This window comes from Pan paniscus, chromosome 14, assembly GCF_029289425.2.
Source record: "Pan paniscus chromosome 14, NHGRI_mPanPan1-v2.0_pri, whole genome shotgun sequence".
Classification (NCBI taxonomy): domain Eukaryota; kingdom Metazoa; phylum Chordata; class Mammalia; order Primates; family Hominidae; genus Pan; species Pan paniscus.
The window spans coordinates 40857043-40879730 of record NC_073263.2 but is presented as its reverse complement, the minus strand read 5'-3'; the positions used below and the strand labels follow the sequence as shown (position 1 = coordinate 40879730).

At 38.6% G+C, this 22688-nt stretch overlaps 1 protein-coding gene and 1 non-coding gene across 7 annotated transcripts in view; one reads left to right on the top strand and one right to left on the bottom strand.

Moving 5' to 3' along the window:
• The window catches only part of NAA16 (N-alpha-acetyltransferase 16, NatA auxiliary subunit), a 64918-nt gene that overhangs the window by 20240 nt on the left and 21990 nt on the right, over positions 1–22688 (bottom strand). For 3 of the 6 annotated variants that reach the window (XR_008954753.2, XM_003806898.5, XM_063595926.1), the window contains exons 9-10: positions 18435–18541; positions 1453–1525 (exon numbers count right to left, since the gene is read on the bottom strand). The exons of 1 other annotated variant lie outside the window; for it this stretch is intronic. Coding sequence is in view for 4 of the 5 variants with exons in the window: in XM_003806898.5 (XP_003806946.1) it covers positions 1453–1525; positions 18435–18541 (180 nt within the window). In the remaining variant the exon portion in view is untranslated. The remainder of the gene's footprint in view (positions 1–1452; positions 1526–18434; positions 18542–22688) is intronic. 2 more of the 6 variants (XM_057299659.2, XM_057299660.2) reach the window with 2 other exon arrangements.
• LOC112436970 (U6 spliceosomal RNA) lies at positions 2019–2121 on the top strand. The gene has a single exon (XR_003025633.1). It is a non-coding gene; the product is annotated as a U6 spliceosomal RNA (small nuclear RNA).

The following is a 22688-nucleotide window of genomic DNA, read 5'->3' as shown; positions in this document are numbered from 1 at the left end:
AGACAAATGACCTTTCAACAAATGACTGTTTTTTTGAAAGGGAGGGGAGAGTTATTGTTCTAGATTAAAATAACGAGACATAACCATCAACTTAAGGAGATATAACAACCAAATATTTGGTGTGAACCTTAACTGGATCTATACTCAAATAAACCAAACACAAAGACTTCTTTTGGATAATGGGGGAAATCTGAATGCAAACTGGGTATCAGATATTATGTTATGAGGTTTTGTGTGACATGGCACTGTGATGACTTCTTCTGTTTACGTGTTTTAAATAGAGATGCACACTAAGATATTTACAGATGAAACAGTAAGTCTGGAATGTGCCTTAAAAAAACTCATAGAGGGTGTGGCAGCTCACACCTGTAATCCCAGCACTTTGGAAGGCTGAGACAGGCAGATCGCTAGAGCTCAGGAGTTCAAGATCAGCCTGGACAACATGGCAAAATCCCACCTCTAGAAACCTCTCCCAAACCCCGCGCACGCGCGCGCACACACACACACACACACACACACAAAATCAGCTAGGCATGGTGGCACACGCCTGTAGTCCTTGCCACTCAGCAGGCTGAGGTGGGAGGATCACTTGAGCCCAGAAGTTCAGCTTGGGAAACACAGTGAGATCCCATCTCTTAAAAAACATCAGAAAAATACTCAGAGTAATGACATGTAAGAGACACATAAGGAACCCGGAAGTTACTTTGTGCATGACTGAAAACATTCTAGTGTTTTCTAAAGTAACTTGCCTTGATTTATATATGCTCCTACAAATATAGAAACAAAGGACCAAACTAAAGAGGATTAAAAGTAATAAGAGGGTAGAAAAAGCAGAGAATTTAGGGATTCAGGAAAAATAGGTTCCAATACAAACTAACTACACAGTCTTAGGCAAGCCATTCAACCTCTCAAGTATGTTTCCTCATGTTAAAACAAGGTTAAGCCCAGGTGTGGTGGCTCACGCCTGTAATCCCAGCACTTTGGGAGGCTGAGGCCGGTGGATCACGAGGTCAGGCATTCGAGACCAGCCTGGCCAACATGGTAAAACCCCATCTCTACTAAAAATACAACACTTAGGCAGGAGTGGTGGCAGGCGCCTGTAACCCCAGCTACTCAGGAGGCTGAGGCAGGAGAATCAGTTGAACCCAGGAGGCGGAGGTTGCAGTGAGCCAAGACTGTGCCATTGTACTCCAGTCTGGGTGACAGGATGAGACTCCGTCTCAAAAAACAAACAAACAAACAAAAAACCGCACAAGGTTAACTCCCATCTCACAGGATTATGGAAAATTTAAATTAAGTAAGATTGAAAGTGCTCTCATTTCATTCACCAATTTGAAAGCCATTTATTAAGTAGCCATTAGGTAGCACACACATAATATACATAAAAGAGCATTACTGTGATTAAAAATGAAATGAGTAATCAAATTCCAATTCAATCTAATTTAAACTTACCATATGGGCTAAAAAAGTCACACGTTTTAAGAGAGGCTTCATAATTAGTAACAAGTTCCTGGATTATAGAAACCTGTTAAAGAAACATATTTTTAAAATTTAAAAATATCTTCTTGAAGGTATTTTTACCTATTATGGTTTAAATTACATTTGGAAAATATACAGCTTATTTCAGAACTATAAATTAATTAAAAGACTAGGGTATCTGCTTTGTCCCCATTCCTAACATGAGTATTTCCCCCCTTTGGAGAAGGGGTGGAAAAAAACACAAAATAATGGACATTGCTATATATATACGGACCACTCACAAGACAAAAAAAAAAAAAAAAAAATGGACCACTCCTATAAGGGACACATTATCCATTATATAAATATTCAGATTTTCTAAAATGTCATGCATTGCAAAAAAGTGAAATGATTCAAGGTTTGAAAATAAGTGAAATTAAAAATGACTCTTTTGCTTATTATTGTTAGCAATCCTACAATATAATAATTCTATCGTACTTACTATAATTACGGGGTTTCTTAACCAATTTACTTATCTACCTACTACAAAATAAGGTCTGGCGCTCACTTCAGCAGCACATATACCAAAATTGGAACAATAAGAGATTGGCATGGCGCCTGTGAAAGGATGACACACACATTCATGAAGCGTTCTATATTTTAAAAGGAATATTTCTTCATTGTTTTGTGAAAACTGGGGCTTTGACATCTTTATTTTCAGAAAAACAATTATATTTCTCTTATTTCCCTACGCCTCTTTACAAACTAACCAAAATTCACTATGGTTCCCCTCACACTGAAGTGGTCATGTGTCACAAACTCAACAGATTTTTGCATATATGGCTACAAAAGAAACCTCTTCACGCATACCATTTAATATCAGAAGGTATAATTTAATTAGCTTTATTTTGAATCCGGATTACTCCTCATGCCACAAAGACACAGGACAGTGTCCATGAAACCACTGATCATCCTAGACACTAGTCAAAACACAAGGCCAAACTGTAACACTTTTCAGGCCTACATGATAGCTTTCTCACATGATGCTGCAGTACACGGCAGGATCTCTAGTAAAGTTCAATGGACAATGTGGAAATAAGGTAGGACTATACATTAACAGTAAGGAACATGTGTAAATAAGAGAAAAAGCAGAATGTGAAAAAAATTTACACATACTATGACTTCACTAAAACATGTATGTACAGACACCACATACTCAATGAAAATATGACCAAAGACATTAGGGTAGTGGAAAATGGGTATATTCTTTGTGTTTTTTTTTAAAAAAACAAAGATTGTTTCATTTAAAAACAATGGTTCTGAAAGTGTTATCTTCAGATCATTAATAATACTGTCAAACATTAGTGTCACCATCACGTGGCAATTTGTTAGAAATATTCTGTACAATCTGTTTTGGGGTGTGTGTGTGTGTGTGTGTGTGTGTGTGTGTGTGTAAGAGACAGGGTCACCCTCTGTCACCTAGGCTGGAGTGCAGTGGTGTGATAGTCGCTCACTGTAGCCTTGAACTCCTGTGCTCAAGCAATTGTCCCACCTCAGCCTCCCAAGCAACTAAGACTACAGGCATGTATTACCATGCCCTGATAATTTTTTTTTTTTTTTTAAGAGACAAAGTCTCACTACATTGCCTAGGCTTGTCTGGAACTCCTGGGCTCAAGCAATCCTCCCGCCTCCACCTACCAAAGTGCTGGGATTACAGGTGTGAGCCACCATGCCTGGCCTGTACAGTCTGTTTTTAACAAGCCGTCTGTAAATTCTGATACACAATTAAGAGTTTGAGACCACTGATAAAAAAAAAAAAAAATTGCAAAAAGACTTTTATTATGAAGCAAAATTAAAGTTAACAGACATTTTTAACCCACCATAACCTCTCCACCAATCTCACCTAGAATATCTGTAACTTAAAAACCTTTTTTACAAACTTAGAAATTTAGTACTCAAGTTGTTAAACTTATAAAGGCAAATAATTTTTTTCAGGAACTTGCGCCATCTACTGGTAGTTGCTAAAACTGCAACCAGAGGTGGCTTTTAAAAGGGCGGACGTTTATGCATCTCTAGGGTGAAACCTATGTTTTGTTTTGTTTTGTTTTGTTTTGTTTTGTTTTGAGATGGAGTCTCGCTCTGTCACCAGGCTGGAATGCAGTGGCGCGATCTCTGCTCACTGCAACCTCCGCCTCTCAGGTTCAAGCAATTCTCTGCCTCAGCCTCCTGAGCAGCTGGGATTATGGGCACCCGCCACCACACCCGGCTAATTTTTCTATTTTTAGTAGAGATGAAGGGGTAAAACCTATTTTTAAAGAAGTCACTTTTAACAATACAGGGTACCACAAAACATACACTGAAGTTACATATAATCCTTCATAAAAGAACATAAATACTTCTGAATAAAACATATCCAGATTCAGAACTTCAAAACAAGATCTGATTATGGGGGAAAAAAGGTAATGGAAAATTCATAGGAAATCTCCTACATTTAAAAAAACAACAAAGGGGACTGACCGTTGTGGTTCATTAGGCATACTTCTTGAATATATTTTATATATACATAAATTTTTGTTTTTTTGAGACCAAGTCTCACTCTGTTGCCTAGGCTGGAGTGCACTGGTGTGATCTCAGCTCACTGCAACCTCTGCCTTCCAGGTTCAAGCAATTCTCCTGCCTCAGCCTCCTGAGTAGCTGGAATTAAAGGTGTGCACCACCATGCCCGGCTAATTTTTGTATTTTTAGTTGGGAGGGGGTTTCACCATGTTGGCCAGGCTGGTCTCCAACTCCTGACCTCAGGTGACCCGCCCACCTCGGCCTCCCAAAGTGCTGGGATTACAGGCGTGAGCCACTGTGCCAAGCCAAAATTTATAGTTACTTTATTTTTATTTTTTGAGACGGGGTCTCACTCTCTCACCCAAGCTGGAGTGCAGTGGTGTGAACTCGGCTCCCTGCAACCTCCACCTCCCAGGCTCAAGCCATCCTCCTGCCTCAGCCTCCTGAGTAGCTGGGACTACAGGCATGCACCACCACACCTGGCTAATTTTTGTATTTTTTGTAGAGACGGGGTTTTGCCCTGTTGCCCGGGCTGGTCTCAAACTCCTGAGTGCAAGCGATCTGCCCACCTTGGCCTCCCAAAGTGCTAGGATTACAGGCATGAGCCACCACCCCCGGCCTTATGGTTACTTCTCATTCAGTAATTAAGTGAACAATTTTCTAAATTTTCTATGAAAGTTAATCTAAGAAGTTTTACTCAAGTATAAGACTTATTTCGCTCAAGTTTACTTACCATTTATATTTAATTAGGTAGTGTGTAATATGACAAATTAATATGTAATAGCTATTCTTCTTTAAAATGGTGTTTTGCCTCCATTATTTTAAAATCAAGAAAGCCAATCCACTTAAGTATCTGAGATCGCAACAAAAACATAAATGGCCACCTTAAATTTTATGGCCCACATTTTTCTTACAATGTGAAAAATTTTCCAAGTTCAGCCACCTTCTCCTGGTTTACTTTCTTCTAACAGCTACATTAGATCAAGATGGAAGAAGCTTTTTATCTTTGTTAATAAAATCTAACCTAAGATAATACTATAACTGTTATAATTTCCTAAAGTATGTCCTTGGTGACCAGCTTTTCTTATGTAAGAGTTAAAAGAACTCTTTATTAACCTTAAAGACAAAGTCCCACAACATCACATCCGATACACATTTTTTTCGCAATGAAGAGACAAATCACAGGTTTAAAATGTCACTGCAATATGAAAGTTACCAAATTAAGTACACTAGTTTACCAGCAAGGACCAAAATTGCTGAATTAGGTTCTGATATACGCACAATTACTAGTGATAATTTTGGTGCTGAAGGGGCTAGTTACAGAGGTAAATTGTCCAAGAACAATGACAATAAAATAAAAGTAACTACAGAGATGAGGAGTGAGAAGGGTGGGACTTACCATTTACTAATTTAGAGAGTAAGGGAAAATTACCATTTCTTGAACATATTCAAACCAAGTACTTTACAAACTTTATCATTTAATTAAAACACACACCAATGCTTTACGTATTATTTTCCCCAACTTTATGAAAATACAAATATTCATATTCAAAGCACACGAGCACTGATGTCCAACTTCAATGGAATCAAAGTGTACCAACCTAGGCAAACCTGGATGTTGACTCATTGAACATCTTCACTTAAGAGCCTGACACTCACAAACGAATGGCTAAAAAACAAGTACTTTCTAACAGTGAATATGGAAGTCCCAAATCAATGTACACCTCTTCTTAGAGCCTTTAAACATTTTGGGGCTGGGTGCAGTGGCTCATGCCTATAATAATCCCACAGCACTTTCAGGGGCTGAGGCAGGCAGATAACTTAAGCCCAGGAGCCCAAGACCAGCCTGGGCAACATGGTAAAACCCCATCTCTACAAAAAAATACAACAAAAGTTAGCTGGGTGTAGTGGCCCGTGCCTGGAGTCCCAGCTACTCGGGAGGCTAAGGCAGGAGAATCGCTTGAGCCCAAGAGGTGGAAGTTGCAGTGAACCAAGATCGCGCCATTGCACTCCAGCCTGGGCAACGGGAGTGAAACTCTTATTTAAAAAAAAAAACTGGCCGGGCATGGTGGCTCAAGCCTGTAATCCCAGCACTTTGGGAGGCCAAGGCGGGTGGATCACGAGGTCTGGAGATCGAGACCATCCTGGCTAACACAGTGAAACCCCATCTCTACTAAAAAATACAAAAAAACTTAGCCGGGTGTGGTGGCGGGCGCCTGTAGTCCCAGCTACTCGGGAGGCTGAAGCAGGAGAATGGCATGAACCCGGGAGGCGGAGCTTGCAGTGAGCCCAGATCACGCCACTGCACTCCAGCCTGAGGGACAGAGCGAGACTCCGTCTCAAAAAAAAAACAAAACTGATTTCCTTTTTTGGCCAGGGAAGTGGGGAGACAGGGTCTCGCTGTGTTACCCAGGCTGGAGTGCAGTGATGCACTCTAAGTTCACTGCAGCCTTCAACCTTCCAGGCTCAAGTGGTTCTCCCACCTCAGCCTTCCAAGTATCTAGAATGCGCCACTGTACTTGGCTGATTTTTGTATTTTTTTGTAGAGACACTGCCTCACTACATTGCCCAGGCTGAGCTCCTGAGCTCAAGCAATCCTCCTGCCTTGGCCTCCCAAAGTGCTGGAATAAAAGACATGAGCCACCACGGTGGCCTGGCACATTTTGGTTTCATGTTTGACTTTTTTTTTTTTTTTTTTTGAGACGAAGTCTCGCTCTGTCACTCAGGCTGGAATGCAATGGTGCGATCTCAGCTCACTGCAACTGCCCCCTCCCGGGTTCAAGCGATTCTCCTGCCTCAGCCTCTCAAGTAGCTGGGATTATTCCACCACACCCAGCTAATTTTTTTTGTATTTTTAGTAGATTTAGGGTTTCACCATGTTGGTCAGGCTGGTCATGAACTCCTGACCTCAGGTAATCCACCCACCTCGGCCTCCCCAAGGGTTGGGATTACAGGCGTGAGCCACCACACCCGGCCATGTATGACATTTTAAAAAGTATACAGACTGTTACCTTTAGTTGAACAAAAATTAAACCAAATTAAACTAATTTTACTAATTATCTTTTTGAATAAATACAGATTTTTATCCTTCAAGAAAACCTGTTTTTCCTCACTAAATCAGCAAAATAAAAGACAAACATATGTAACACATAGCACACATAAGAAAAAAAAAAGAAAGGACCAGGCACAGTGGCTCGTGCCCACAATCCCAGCACTTTGGGATGCCTAAGTGAGAGGATCACTTGGGCCATGAGTTTGAGACCAGCCTGGGCAACATAGCAAGATCCATCTCTACAAAATAAACAACTTAGCCAGGCATGGTGGTACATGCCTGTAGTCCCAGCTACTTGGGAGGCTGAGGTAGTAGGATCACTTGAGCCCAAGGGTTTGATGCTACAATGAGTTACAATCTCACCAATACACTCCAGCCTGGGTGATAGAGCAAGACCCAGTCTCTAAACAAAGATTTAAAAAAGAAAAAGAAAAAAAAATTAGAAAAAAAGACCAAATTAAACCTAAAACAAGCAAAAGGACACAATAAAGTGAAAATTAATGAAATAGAGGAGGAAAGTCAACAAACCCAAAACCTGGCTCTTTAGATCAAGAAAACTGGCAAACCTTTAGCTAGACTGACAAAGTAAAAAACAGAGAACACTCAAAATATTAAAACCAAAAATGGTAAGACGGGATATTACCACTGACTTTATAGAAATAACAGACTATGACACACATATGCCAATGCTGTATAACATAGACGAAGTAGACAAATATCTAAAACCATGAATTTCCAAAAGCCAGTCAAGAAGAAATAGAAAATCTGAAAAAAACAGTAATGAAGAGTTTGAATACATAATAAAAAACTACCCACAAAGAAAAGTCCAGGCCCATATGACTTCACTGGTAAATGGTAAGTTCTACCACACATTTAAAGAAATAATAATACCAATTCTTCACAAACTCTTCCCCCACCGCCAAAAAAAAAAGAGGAGAGAACATTTCCCAATTCATTATGAGGCCAGTATCACCCTGATAGCAAAATCTGATAAAGACATGAAAAGAAAACTAGACCTTTATCTCTTAGGAATATAAATGCAATATCCTCAACAAAACACTAGCAAATCGAACCCATCAATATGGAAAAAGAATTACCCACCATGACCAAGTAGGCTTTCACCCAGCAATGCAAGACTGGTTTAACATCAGCCAGGAGTGGTGGCTCACGCCTGTAACCCCAGCACTTTGAAAGGTGGGTGCATCACCTGAGATCAGGAGTTCAAGACCAGCCTGTCCAACATAGTGAAATCCCGTTTCTACTAAAAAATAGAAGAACTGCTCAGGTATGGTGGTGCACGCCGGTAGTCCCAGCTACTTGGGAGACCGAGGCAGGAGAATAGCTTGAACCCACGAGGTGGAGGTTGCAGTGAGCCGAGATCGTGCCACTGCACTCCAGCCCGGGTGACAGAGTGAGATTCCATCTTGAAAAATAAAAATAAAAATTGGTTTAACATCTGAAATCAATTAATGTAAATATACCATATATCAATAGATTTTTTTTTAAAAACCTACATAATCATCTTAACACAGAAAAAGCATGTGACAGAACTCAGTAACAGACTTTCGTGATAAAAATGCACAATAAACTAGGAGTTGAAGGGAACTTCCTTGACATTACAAAGGACATATATGAAAAACCCACAGCTAACACAATACTTAATGGTGAAAAATCTAGATGCTCTTCCTCTAAGAGCAGGAACAAGACAAAGAACTCTCACCACTTCCAGTCAATATTGTACTGAAGGTACCCAGGGCGATTAGTCAAGAAAATGAAATAAAAAGGGTATGGATTGGAAAGAAAGAACTAAAACTATCTATTTGCAGATGACATGATCTTGCACATAGAAAATCCTAAGGAATCTGTTAAAACATCTATAGCAACGAATAAACAAGTTCAGCAAGGTTTCAGAAGACAAAATCAACATACAAAAATCAACTGTATTTCCATATACTAGCAAATAATCCAAAAATGAAATTATAAAAACAATTTCATCTAGACTACCATCAAAAAGAATGGCATGCTTAGGAACAAATTTAACATAAGATGCACAAGACTTGTACAATAAAAATTACAAAACACTGGTTGAAAGAAATCAAAGACCTAAATACAAAGAAAGACATCCCATGTTCAAAGATTGACTTAATATTGTTAAGTTGAGGATGCTTCCAAAATGATCTGCAGATTCAACAAAATCCCTATCAAAATCCCAGATGGCTGCTTTGCAGAAATAGAAAAGCCAATCCTAAAATTCAAATGGAAATAAAAGGAACCCTGAATAACCAAAATAGTCTTGAAAAACAAACATAATTAAAAAATAGTCTTGAAGAACAAAGTAGGAGGAGTCACACTTCCTGATTTCTTTTGTTGTTGTTGTTGTTGTTGTTGTTGTTGTTGTTGTTGTTTGAGACGGAGTCTCGCTCTGTCACCACGCTGGAGTGTAGTGGCTCAATCTCGGCTCACTGCAAACTCCGCCTCCTGGGTTCAAGTGATTCTCCTGTCTCAGCCTCCCGAGCAGCTGGGACTGTAGATGCCTGCCACCAAGCCAGCTGATTTTTGTATTTTTAGTAGAGATGGGGTTTCACCATGTTGGCCAGGATGGTCTTGATCTCTTGACCTCGTGATCCACCCACCTCAGCCTCCCAAAGTGCTGGGATTACAGGCGTGAGCCACCGCGCCCGGCTCACACTTCCTAATTTCAAAACTTACCACACTGCTACAGTAAGCAAGACAGTATGGCACTGGCACAGATGGACTTTTAGCTTTTCTTGTATACTGATGTTTAACATGTTAAAGAACCTTTCTAGCTATTTGAGAAATTGTCCCTCCAAGGTCTAGCCAATTCTTAAAGATAACAAAGGGCCCAGCTGGGAGTATGTCTTTAATATGCAAGCTATTCAAAATCCAGAGCCATATCTCCTCTATCTGGCCCTTATACCCCAAGAGGCACTACTCCTCTACCTAATCATCCCAGAGCCAGGTGCCAGGCAACGAGACCACCCCGCCAGTCTAAAGTATGCCAAAATTATTCAAACTAAACTGTTCGCCCTGCCCTACCCTAAGGAAACCTCGATGAAGGCAGTAGCCTAATCCTTCCCCTCCCTCCTAACCACCCTAGTGTCTTCCCCAAGTGGCCCAGCATGGCATGGCACAGCATGCCTCGTCTCTAGGACCTGTATGATAAACTTTGTTTTTTCCTGAGCCTCTCCAGTGTCTCCTATTGTGGCTGCACCTGAATAACAATCTCATAAAAGAATAATAGAAAACAATAAAGACAGTCATACACATCAGTGGAACAGACTTGAGAGTCCAGAGGTGAACCCTCGCATTTATGGTTAATCTTTTTTAGACAAGGCTGCCAAGATCGTTCAACAGGGAAAGAACAGTCTCTTCAACGAATGGTGCTGGAAAACTGGATAGTCACACACAAAAGAATGAATCTGGACTCCTACCACACCATATACAAAATGAACTCAGAGTGAATGCCTCAATGCAAACTCTTAGAAGTAAACATGTTTATAAATCTTCATGACGTTGGACTTGGAAATGGTTTTTAGATAAGACCAGAAAGCATGAGCAACAAAAGGAAAAAAAAGATATGCTAGACTTCATCCAAATTAAAAATTTTTGTGCATCGAATGACACCATTAAGAAAATGAAAAGACAACCCGTAGCAGAACAGAACATATTTTCACGTAATGTATCTGATGAGAGACTTGTATCTAGAATATATTTTTAAAACTTCTGGCCCGGCGTGCTGGCTCACGCCTGTAATCCCAACACTTTGGAAGGGTGAGGCGAACAGATTGCTTGAGTCCAGGAATTTAAGACCAGCCTGGGCAAATGGTGAAACCCTGTCTCTATAAAAAATGAGCCAGGCACGGTAGCACATGCCTGTAGTCCCAGATACTCAGGAAGTGGAGGTGGGAGGATCACCTGAGCCAAGGAGGTCAAGGTTGCAGTGAGGTGAGATCGCACCACTGTACTCCAGCCTGGGTGACAGAGTGAGACCCTGCCTCAAAAAAACAAACAACGAAAAAAACCTAAAAACCCCACAAAAACAAAACTTCCTTAAACTGAACAATAAAAAGAGAAATAACCCAATCTAAAAATGGGCAAAGAAAATGAATGACATTTCCCCAAAGAACATATACAAAGGCCAATAAGCACATAAAAGATAATACCAACAGTAATCAGGAAATGCAAAGCAAAACCTCAAGAAATTACCATTTCACACCCACTATGATGGCTATCATCAATAACAACAAGTGTTAATGAGGATGTGCAGAAATCAGAACCCTCGTATACTGCTTGTGAGAATGTAAAATGGTGGAGGAACTTTGGAAAAAGAGTCTGACAGTTCCTTAAAAGTTTAAACATAGAGTTACCATTTGACTCAGCAATTCCATTCCCAGATACACACCTAAGAGAAATGGAAGCATGTCTACACAAAAACTTGTACACCAAAGTTCACAGCAGCATTATTCAAAATAACCAAAAGGTAGAAACAATCAATGTGGTATATCCATAAAATGGAATGTTACTTGGTCATAAAAGGGAATGAAGTACTGATTCATGCTACAATTGCGGATAAAAATATTAAGTAAAAGAAGCCAGACCCAAAAAGACTATATATTAGATAAGTCCATTTATATAAAAGGTCCAGACTGGGAAATCCATAGACAGAAAGTAGGCTAATGGTTGCCTATAGCTGAGAGGGACGTGAAGGCTGTGAGAGAATTACAGCTAAAGGATATGGAGTCTCTTTGGGGGATGACAAAATATTACATTGCAGTGATGATTGCACAACTCTGTGAATATACATTGAACTGTATACTTTTAATAGGTAAATTTTATGATATATTAATTATATCTCAATAAAGCTGTTACCAAAACAAAAATACTGGTGGGGAAGCTACTGACATCTTGATGGTAGAGGCCAGGGAGTTTGCTAAACATCCTACAATGCATAGGACAGCCCTACATTACAAAGAATTATCTAGCCCAACACGTCAACAGTAGAATTCTTTGTTAGGAAGGCTGTCCTGTACCTTGTGGAATGTTTAGCAGCATCCCTGGCCTCCACACACTGGATGCCAGTAGCACACCTCACCTCACTGCAGTGACAATCAAAAACCTCTCTAGACATTGTAAAATGTCCCAAGGGGAAAAAATCCACTCCCCAACACCCTCATTAAGAAGTACTGCTCTAAAGAGGACTTTCCAAGATGGTTTTAAAACAACAGATGAACTTCCACAACAGAAATAAAAATCACCAAATCCGGTTCCACTAAATTTTTAACATTTCCATGTGAAAACAAAAACAGAAAAACAAACACAAGACAGGAAATATTTCAGGCACACTGCTAGTGGGAATACAAATTGATGTTTACAACCTTGTGAAAAATGAATTTATCTGTGTTTATCAAGAACCACAAAAATGTTCATGTCCTTTATCCACTCAATGACTCTGAGAGAAGAAAATATGAGAAGAAAATAATCCTAAGCAAAGCTAGTATAAAGATATTTAATAATAATAATAACTTGAAAAACCAAACAATGGAGGGATGGTTCTAAAAGGTTATGTAATAACTAAAAAGGATAATGAAGATTATATAACAACACAGTAAAAGCTTATGAAACTGCTGGGGCAGGGAGGTGGGTGTAGGTTCACACCTACAATCTCAGCACTTTGGGAGGCCAAGGCAGGCAAATCTCTCGAGTCCAAGATTTTGAGACCAGCCTGGGCAACAGTGAGACCCACCTCTATAAAAAAATTTCTAGGCCGGGTGCAGTGGCTCACGCCTGTAATCCTAGCACTTTGGGAGGCCAAGGCGGGCAGACTGCCTGAGCTCAGGAGTTCGAGACCAGCCTGGGCAACATGGTAAAACCCCGTCTCTACTAAAATACAAAAAAATTAAATAAAATTAGCCGGGCGTGGCGGTGTGCGCCTGTAGTCCCAGCTACTCGGGAGGCTGAGGCAGGAGAATCACTTGAACCCAGAGGCGGAGGTTGCAGTGAGCCGAGATGGTGCCACTGCACTCCAGCCTGGTGACAGAGCGAGACTCCAAACAAAAAAACCAAAAACAAAAACAAATTTTAAAAAAGAAACTGCTAGGGGGGAAATGAAGAACAAAATTTATGGTCAAAATGACTACAGCTGCATAGATACACCACAATTAAATACACAGTAAAAAAAAACTGTGAAAGGAATTACATTTAAAATGCTCTTAGAGCTAGGCGTGGTGGCTCACACCTGTAATCGCAGTGCATTGGGATTCTAAGGCAGGAGAATCACTTGAGTCCAGAAGTTTGAGATCAGCGTGAACAATACAGCAAGACCCAATCTCTACAAATTAAAAAATTAACTAGGCATTGTGGCACGCGTCTACTCAAGAGGCTGAGACGGAAGGATCATTTGAATCCAGGAAGTCAAGGCTACAGTGAGCTACGATTGGGCCATTCATTGCTCTCCAGCCTGAGAGACAGATCAAGATGCTATTTCACTTATTTATAAAACAAATAAATAAATGTGTAAATGCTCTTAAATTGTATAGTCATGTGGCAGTTTACAATTGGATTTTGTTTGGGCTTCCCTCCCATTTTTTAAGATCTTTCCTCTGTTTTCCAAATTTTCTATATTGTAATTATAGCACTTTTTTGATGAAAAATTACTTCTAAACTTTTGTGCCAAGTTACTCAGCACTTTTACTATTTGAGAACATGGAAACTGATGGAAGAGTGCTACAAACTTACACAAATGCCAACAGAAAAGTGAGGAGATAAGATTCCTTATAAATATCATCAATGTGAAATGGTAATACACAACACACATTAGTTGTGTACCATATGAAATGGCTGGTCAAACACCTCACTCACTGTCCCACTGGACAACTTATCTATGGGTGTTACAGAAATAATTTGTTGGCATTATGACTAGACCACCAGCAGACTATGGTACATATAAAATCTTCTCATTAAGCTGCTACAGATGTTGTGAATACTATGTTAGTTGTTTGTTTCTAGTTTTGATTTTTTATTATTGCTGTTATGCCAACTCGGGAACAGAAGGATTGAGACCCAATCAAAAAGATTACTAGGCAAGGTTCTTTATTCACACTTAGAAGAAATGGACACTATTCTATAGAGCCAGTAAGCAATTATTCATAATAAAAGTTTGGTCTGGGCCAGGCGCGATGGTTCACGTCTGTAACCCTGGAACTTTGGGAGGCCAAGGATGGCGGATTGCTTGCGCTCAGGAGTTCGAGACCAGCCTGGGCAACACGAGGAAAACCTGTCTCTACTAAACTACAAAAAATTAGCCAGGCATGGCAGTGTGCTCCTGTAGTCCCAGCTACTCGGGAGGCTGAGGCAGGAGGCTCGCTTGAACCTGGGAGGCTGAAGTTGCAGTGAGCCGAGAGCGCGCCACTGCACTCCGGCCTGGGCAGCAGAGCAAGACTCTGTCTCAAAAAAAAAAAAAAGAGAGAGAGGCCGGGTGCGGTGGCTCACGCCTGTAATCCCTGCACTTTGGGAGGCCGAGGCGGGCGGATCATGAGGTCAGAAGATCGAGACCATCCTGGCGAACGCAGTGAAACCCCGTCTCTACTAAAAGTACAAAAAAATTAGCCGGGCATGGTAGCGGGCGCCTGTAGTCCCAGCTACTCGGGAGGCTGAGGCAGGAGAATGGCACGAACCCAGGAGGTGGAGCTTACAGTGAGCAGAGATTGCGCCACTGCACTCCAGCCTGGGCGACAGAGTGAGACTCCGTCTCAAAAAAAGAAAAAAAAAGAAAAAAAAAAAAGGTTTGGTCTGATACAATATGTGAGAGACTACAATACAAAGTGACAGATGAAAACATCTGTGCACTTCAAGTACTTAACAGTTATTCTCTAAAAGTAGGAGGTGTTCTTATTTTTTTCTTAGATAGGGTCTCAAGTCTGTGGCACAGGCTGGAGTGCAGTGGCCTGATCACAGGTCACTGCAACCTTGACCTCCAAGGCTCAAGAGATCCTCCCACCTCAGCCTTCCAAGTAGCTACTATGACCAACTAATTGTCTTCATTTTTTGTAGAGACGGAGTCTTGTTATGTCGCCAGGCTTGTCTTGAACTCCTGATCTCAAGCAATCCTCCCACCTCAGCCTCCCAAAGTGCTGGATTACAGGCATGAGCCACCACGGCTGGCAAGTTGTCCCCTTTTTCTTGTAATCACTTGTAAGAAGAAAACAGTACATATTACCAGAACATTTAAAGTTGGTTATTACCTATAAATACACAACTGATATTTTCAATGAGATGATATCCACAAAAAATTAAGTTAGAAATATTCTTACCATTATCTTCAGTAAAAATGATACTATTTCAGTAAAGCATGAAACATACTGGAATCCCTATGCTATATATAGCAACCTAAATATCCAGGACTTGAACTCATTGCTGTACCAAGCAGACCTAATAGACATCTACAGAACTCTCCACCCCAAATCAACAGAATATACACTCTTCTCAGCACCACATCGCACTTATTCTAAAATTGACCGCATAACTGGAAGTAAAGCACTCTTCAGCATTTCGTAAAAGAAAACATATCACAACAAACTGTCTCTCAGACCACAGTGCAATCAACTTAGAACTCAGGATTAAGAAACTCAAGCTGGGCGCGGTGGCTCACGCCTGTAATCCCAGCACTTTGGGAGGCCGAGGCGGGTGTATCACGAGGTCAGGAGATGGAGACCACGGTGAAACCCCGTCTCTACTAAAAAATACAAAAAAAATTAGCCAGGCACGGTGGCAGGCGCCTGCAGTCCCAGCTGATCTGGAGACTGAGGCAGGAGAATGGCGTGAACCCGGGAGGCAGAGCTTGCAGTGAGCCGAGATCGCACCACTGCACTCCAGCCTGGGCGCGATGAGAGAGACTCCGTCTCGGTGGGGGGGGGAACCTCACTCAAAACCGCACAACTACATGGAAACTGAACAACCTGCTCCTGAATGACTACTGGGTAAATAACAAAAGGAAAGCAGACGGCTGCAACTGTACTACATTCTAAACTAACTTCAAAAGACAAGTTCATTTTCATGATACCAACAGGAATTACTCTTTAATATTTGGAAACTTACAAACAATAGCTGTTTATCATACTTCACCTCCTTGAAATCCTTCCTCGAAAGTTAAAAATCCAGCTAACTACTAAAAACAGGTCTTACTGCTGGTTAGAAATGTGCAGTTTTAAAAATGGTTTCCTGGGGTGCAGTGCACACTGCTCAGGTGATGGGTGTACCAAAAATCTCAGAAATCACCACTATAGAACTTATCCGTGTAACCAAATACCACCTACTCCCCAAAATCTATTGAAATAATTTTTTTGAAACTACAAAAAAAGTCAAACACAAAACTTACAAAATTTAATTGAAAAATAAATATTAAAAAATAAAATAAATAAAATGGTCTCATGAGTAAATCACAGATACATGTGGCCAAAATTATTTGAGAAACAGTTCTTAGACTTGCAAATTTTTTCTCACTATACTAAATTCAGATAACTGGAGCTCAATTTTCTGCAGTTTAATTCATTTTGCAAACACACTTGGTCTTCTGGCATTTCTAATAAAATAGCATTCCTGTTGCTTGCTTTAAAATTAACACTAAAGAGATGGTTCCTATATGAATTAGTGTATTCTCAGTGCCTTATTCAAAAATATAATTTTCATGCTTTATATAAAATACCAAAAAAAAGTTTAGCATTTTTGTAATGGCAACTTTGGATCAATATTAGAAGAATTTTTAAAAAGTAAAAAGCCTATGCCCTGTGAACAACACCCTGTGAAAGCCCCGTGATAGCTTAAGAGAAACAAATCCTTTAATGTCCACTGTAATCAGTAGCTGCTGCAAGACTGTTATAAAAGAAGTACTCTAATTCACATACATAAGATTTCTTTTTATTTCTGGCATTTCATCTAACCCTTCTTCTCTGTCACCCTCACCAAAAAAGAACAAAAGAATTTTACCCAATGTTAAATAATCTAGAGAAATTATTGGCAGGCACCGGGTACATGTTTACACAGAAATCAATCACTATCTCTCAAAAAACTGACAGCAGAAACACTGCAGTCAAATAGACCATATAACAGACATTAAGGAATTGTAAGGGTTTTTTGTTTTTTTTGTTTTTTTTTAACATAAATGATGTTTTTTTCTAACTGGGTACTAGATATCATCAGTTGTTTCTTTTGTTTATGAAACCTGCTGCCACAGGTAGGAAAATGCCAATCAGCTATATCTATAACTGATGTTTCCAACATTGTATTATTCACAATTACTGCAAATTTACAAATTATTATGAATCAAAGCTAAATAAATATGACAGAAGCTTAACTAAAATTTTTTTGGCATTTCTAATAAAATCTTTTCCTTATCCAGTAGTAACTTTAAAAAACTGACTATAGAAAAGACAACAAGATTTTAGACTTTAATAAGAAGCAACACTTGGAAATAAAAGTATAACTTGCTTTCTATTAACTTTTAATTATCTTTCTAATTTAAGACCAAGATTTAGGTGCCTATTTTCGAAATTTTTTTTTTTTTTGAGACGGAGTCTCGCTCTGTCACTCAGGCTGGAGTGCAGTGGCGCGATCTCGGCTCACTTCAAGCTCTGCCTCCCAGGTTCACACCATTCTCCTGCCTCAAGCTTCCGGGTAGCTGGGACTACAGGCGCCCGCCACCACGCCCAGCTAATTTTTTGTATTCTTAGTAGAGATGGGGTTTCACCGTGTTCGCCAGGGTAGTCTCAATTTGCTGACCTCGTGATCTGCCTACCTCAGCCTCCCAAAGTGCTAGGATTACAGGCGTGAGCCACCATACCTGGCTTATTTTCTAATTTTAAAAAGCAGAAAGACAATTCTTTATTCCAGAACTAGCTAAACCTGTATTTATTAAAATGTAGCCTACTGATTAAACCTAGTAATTTGTACCAGTAATTTGACCAAATTGCATTTTACTGTTGCACTAACTCAATTATCCAAGCTCTAACTTTAAAAGCATGCATAACTAATTTAAAAATCCATAACTGTACCATAAAATAATAATCACAAAATAAATATATACCTTCGGTAACAATGTCAAATTTAAAATCCTACTAAAAAAAAGTATACCCATTAAAAATAAACAACCTTTATAATCTTAGTGCTTTCATAAACCCTTTACTTTGATATTACTTATACTACAGGCATGTAATTTCAGTACATCAGACTGAAAGTAAGGTAACATTACTGAAACAAAGAAAATGATTAAGTAATAGCACATTATTTACATGGACATCTTTCTACAATTTAGTAAAAAAGACTATAGCAAATCTGAATAAATACCAAATTTTACCTTTTCTGTATTGTAATATAAAGATTTCAAAGTAGTAAACAAGGGTGGGCAGCCTTTACTGAAGTTAACCCTCAGGAACTTATCCATTAGTTCTCTAAATCTTTCACCTAGAAACAAAAGCGTACTTTGTTATTCTTTGGTTCACGCAAACAATTCTTAAAATGATTTTCTAAATAAAAATAAAGCTCCTTCAGAAGCAATTATGCTCCTATCCAATTTATAAACCCAAAAAGTCATAGTTTTAAGTAAAAGTTATCAACTATCCATTCTGAATTTAGCACAATATCAAATATCTTTCCTAATCTCTCACTGACTAGCACACTCAGTCTACAGCTCAAAACCCTGCAGATATGCATAAAGCACTCTGCAGCAGACTACTGTAACCAGCACTATATTCAAGTGATAGCCAAAAGATCTTTTTAAACACTAAGCTGGTGTTTACAAATGTTTTCCCAAATCAACTTGTCATTTACTTCAACACTCATTCATTCATTCCACAATAATGTGTCAAGCACTTACTACATGCCAGGTACTGTTCTAGGTATTGGGGATATAGCAGTGATTAAAATTAAAAAAAAAATTTTTTTTTTAATAGAACTTAACATCTCAGTGAGTGAGACCAACAATAAAAGTAAAATAAATTTATGTTAGACATTAGACTGAGCCATGGGCATTCTAACATTACAACTAAAATAAATACCCTATTTGCAATATCAAGTAAATAATTCTTTCATTGCTAAATCCCAGAAATGATTTTTGTCATCACCTTTTGAAAGCAGAGAATATTCAAAGAATTTTAACTTTAAATACAAAGATACAAGAATTTTTTGACAGTATGGACTAATACATAAGGACATGGATTTACCTAATCATTTGGGGAAGAAAAAAAAAAAACACATGTATGTCACGAATGATTTAGCCTCAAGTAAGATGACTGAAATGACCTCCTATGGTTTCTTAATGAATCACAACACTGCACAACAAAATCTAACAACCCATAATGGTTATTTTTATTTGTTGTGACTATGTTGAACAAAACATGCATGCATACTCAATATAATTAGATGTCATAAAAAATTTAACTCCATTAACTATAAAGATTGTATTCAGATAATCTCTAATCTCTTATTAGATCATACACAAAATACTGGTCTTTTGAAAAATCACAGATTATGAAGACAACATAAAACTTCATCCTGGGTTAAATTATACACCACTGCTTCTTTAAAAATCAAAAATAGTTTCAGAGACCGAACCTTTCCAGTAATTCCTCTGGTATACAACGAAATTAACAATATTGTGGTAGACAACAAGAGACGCTGTTTCTTGGAGGAATGCAGACTTCTCCACTTATTTGTGTGCAACCTTGGGCAAATAACTTGTCCATTAAAAACCTTAGTTTTATCACTGTAAAATGAAGGCAATACCATCACTGACCTCAAGAGTACATTTGTATGGCTCAAACGAGATAAGAATATAACAGTAAACAATGTCTTCCACGTAGTAATCACTCAATAAATGTCTCTTATCTTCTCTGATATCTGACAGTTTTTATATTTTAGAGTTAATATTTTGTTTTCTATTCTTGCGATCACCCGCTGAGAAAACAAGCCTTTTATCTTCGTGGCAGAAGCCACTCTGAACTCCTCCTTGGTCAACTTTCTCAGTCTATTCAGATCATATTGACAAATTTGATTAGATTGTGCAGGTATGAAAAAGAATGGGGAAGCTCTTTAAGTGCTGATCCAGGACTAATCTCCAAATACGAGGTTAAGTGAAAAGAAAACCCAGGTGCGCAGCAATCCATCAATCCATGTTACTGCACTTTTGCAAAAAGCACAGTGGGGGGGTGACCTTAAACAAATCTCCCACACATATTTTGGCTCACACATGCACAATGTATTTGTAGAAGAATACACCATCAGCTGATCACAATGGATGTCTTCAGGAAAGTAAACTTAGTTGCCAGGGGACAGACAAGAAAAAGACTTCACTTATAAACTCTTTTTACCTAATTTGCAACTGTGTGAATGCATCACCTAAACGAGAAGCCTACACAGCTACCCAACTGCTCAGTCACATACCATATCCCCAGATTACTTATTATTTATCCATCTCATTTTTTCCGTCAATTATTATGTGCCTGTTTAGTATTACTGCTCACAAAACAGGTTACCTGAATAATTCTCATCTAGATACATTAGCATGATGTCCCCAAAACATGATGTCCGTATTTACATGAATTTCTAAAATAATCAGTGTAAACAGCAAGAATAGACTGTTTCTTATTCACTGGAAATCCGTTCTAAATAATGGAGCAAAATTTAATTAGTATTCTATGTTTAATACTCTGGATTATTTCCTTCCCTCTCTCTACCCTTCAGCCAGTGCATAATGGAACATGATGAACTGATTGTTTTGAAAAGTAGCTTTATCCCTTCATTATTTTTAGAGTGCTTAATATTTTCAGGTGTTAGAAAATTTCCTTATTGTTCTGTAGGTATGAAGCCCTTTTATCTAAAAAATGGAAAGGCTTTTTCAAAACTTCCACCTTGCATTCTCAAGATGCATCATGTTTCTTGAGGAAGATCTTACTGCTTTTGATAATGCCAAGATGGCTTTCTAATTGCACATAAAAGCACTTCTAGACAGGCAAAAAAATCATGAAATATTCAGCTTTGCACAGAGAAAATTAAGTATTTGCATAATTTTATATATATTCACTGGAGCTTTGTAAATACACATTTGTCAGAACCTCAAAGCGATGATGACCTTGAAAGCCTATGCCATCAGACCCCTCCACTGAGACCTGTTTTGTAAAAAGATTTCTATGGCATTTCAAAGACAGCATGTCCTAGAGAGTCTAGGATGGTTCCACTTTAACCTAAATCACACTTTACAATAAAAAAAAAACTCTAAGTTCTTCCAGTAAAAATATATTTCCTACCCTATACTGCCACATATTGAGGGCTTTTAGTAAACTTATATTGTCTATGGAAATAAATGTAGGCAGTATAAACCTGAAGCCCCATGTTCCAAATGAGGAAAAGAGAACAAAGAAGTCTTGTTCGTAATCTTAAAGCTAAGCGACGTTTCTTTCTTTCCTAAGAAGCATATGAATGTATTTTAAAGCTCCTAAGGAAATATCCCACACACACACAATATATTGTGAAACACAAAATATACCTTGAGACCAATAAAAGGAGGAGAAGTCAGAAACTAAAGACCACATATGGTATGATTCCATTTATTTGAAATGTCCAAAAACAGACAAATCCATAGGTACAGAAAGTAGATTTGTGGTTGCCAGGTGCTGTGGTTGAGGGGTGACAGGGAGTGAAATAGGTATGGGGTTTCTTTTTGGGGTCATGAAAAATTTCTGAAAGCAGACAGAGATGATGGTTGCACAACATGATTAATATACTAAAACACTGAATTGCGCACACTTTTTAAAAGTGAGTTTTACGGTATATGAATTATATTTCAAAAAGCTATTATTTTTTAAAACAAAGAGGAGAAGGAAGAAATACAGAAATGTAAGCCTAAGCATCTTCCACAAGACACTTTTATTAGGGAAAATACTCCTCACTACACATATACTCCCATCTTTGAAATTCACAAAGTGTATATTAAAAGCTCTGAGAAGTCCTATAGAAACCTGATAGCTGTGTCTAACCCAGTTTCCCAAACTTACTTGGCTGAAGAACAGCAAAAGCACACTAACACCCTCCCCACCAAGCCTATTAATATCCACTTGGACTTAATGTTCCCTGGAAAACATTAGAGAAATCTGCTCTCTGTATTCTACAAAAACAAAACCAAAAAAATGGAGGATCAGAAGAACACTACTCTTCATATGTGGAATTGAAATGCAATAGTATAAAATGAATTTTTAAAATCAATTTCTATCTACTGTCTAATCAAATACATTTCTAAAAGGTATTTCACAAGTCAGTCAACTAAAAATTTTTAATTTTCATCAATATTTTGGTAAAAATAAACTTATAACCCAAGTATTTAAACAAATATTTGCCACTATGAGAATAGAAAATAAACTCCTCGCCTCTCCAGAATACTTTTAAGTTGTATTAGCTTTCTAGACTCTGACTTGTGTCAAAAGAAATACCAGAAGTCCCAATATACAATTCATAATCTATAGCACTTACAACTAAAAATAAAGACTTCAACAAAAACACATAATTTTTTAAAAACTCAACAAAGATATTAGCTACCTGAAGAGCTAATATACTGTCT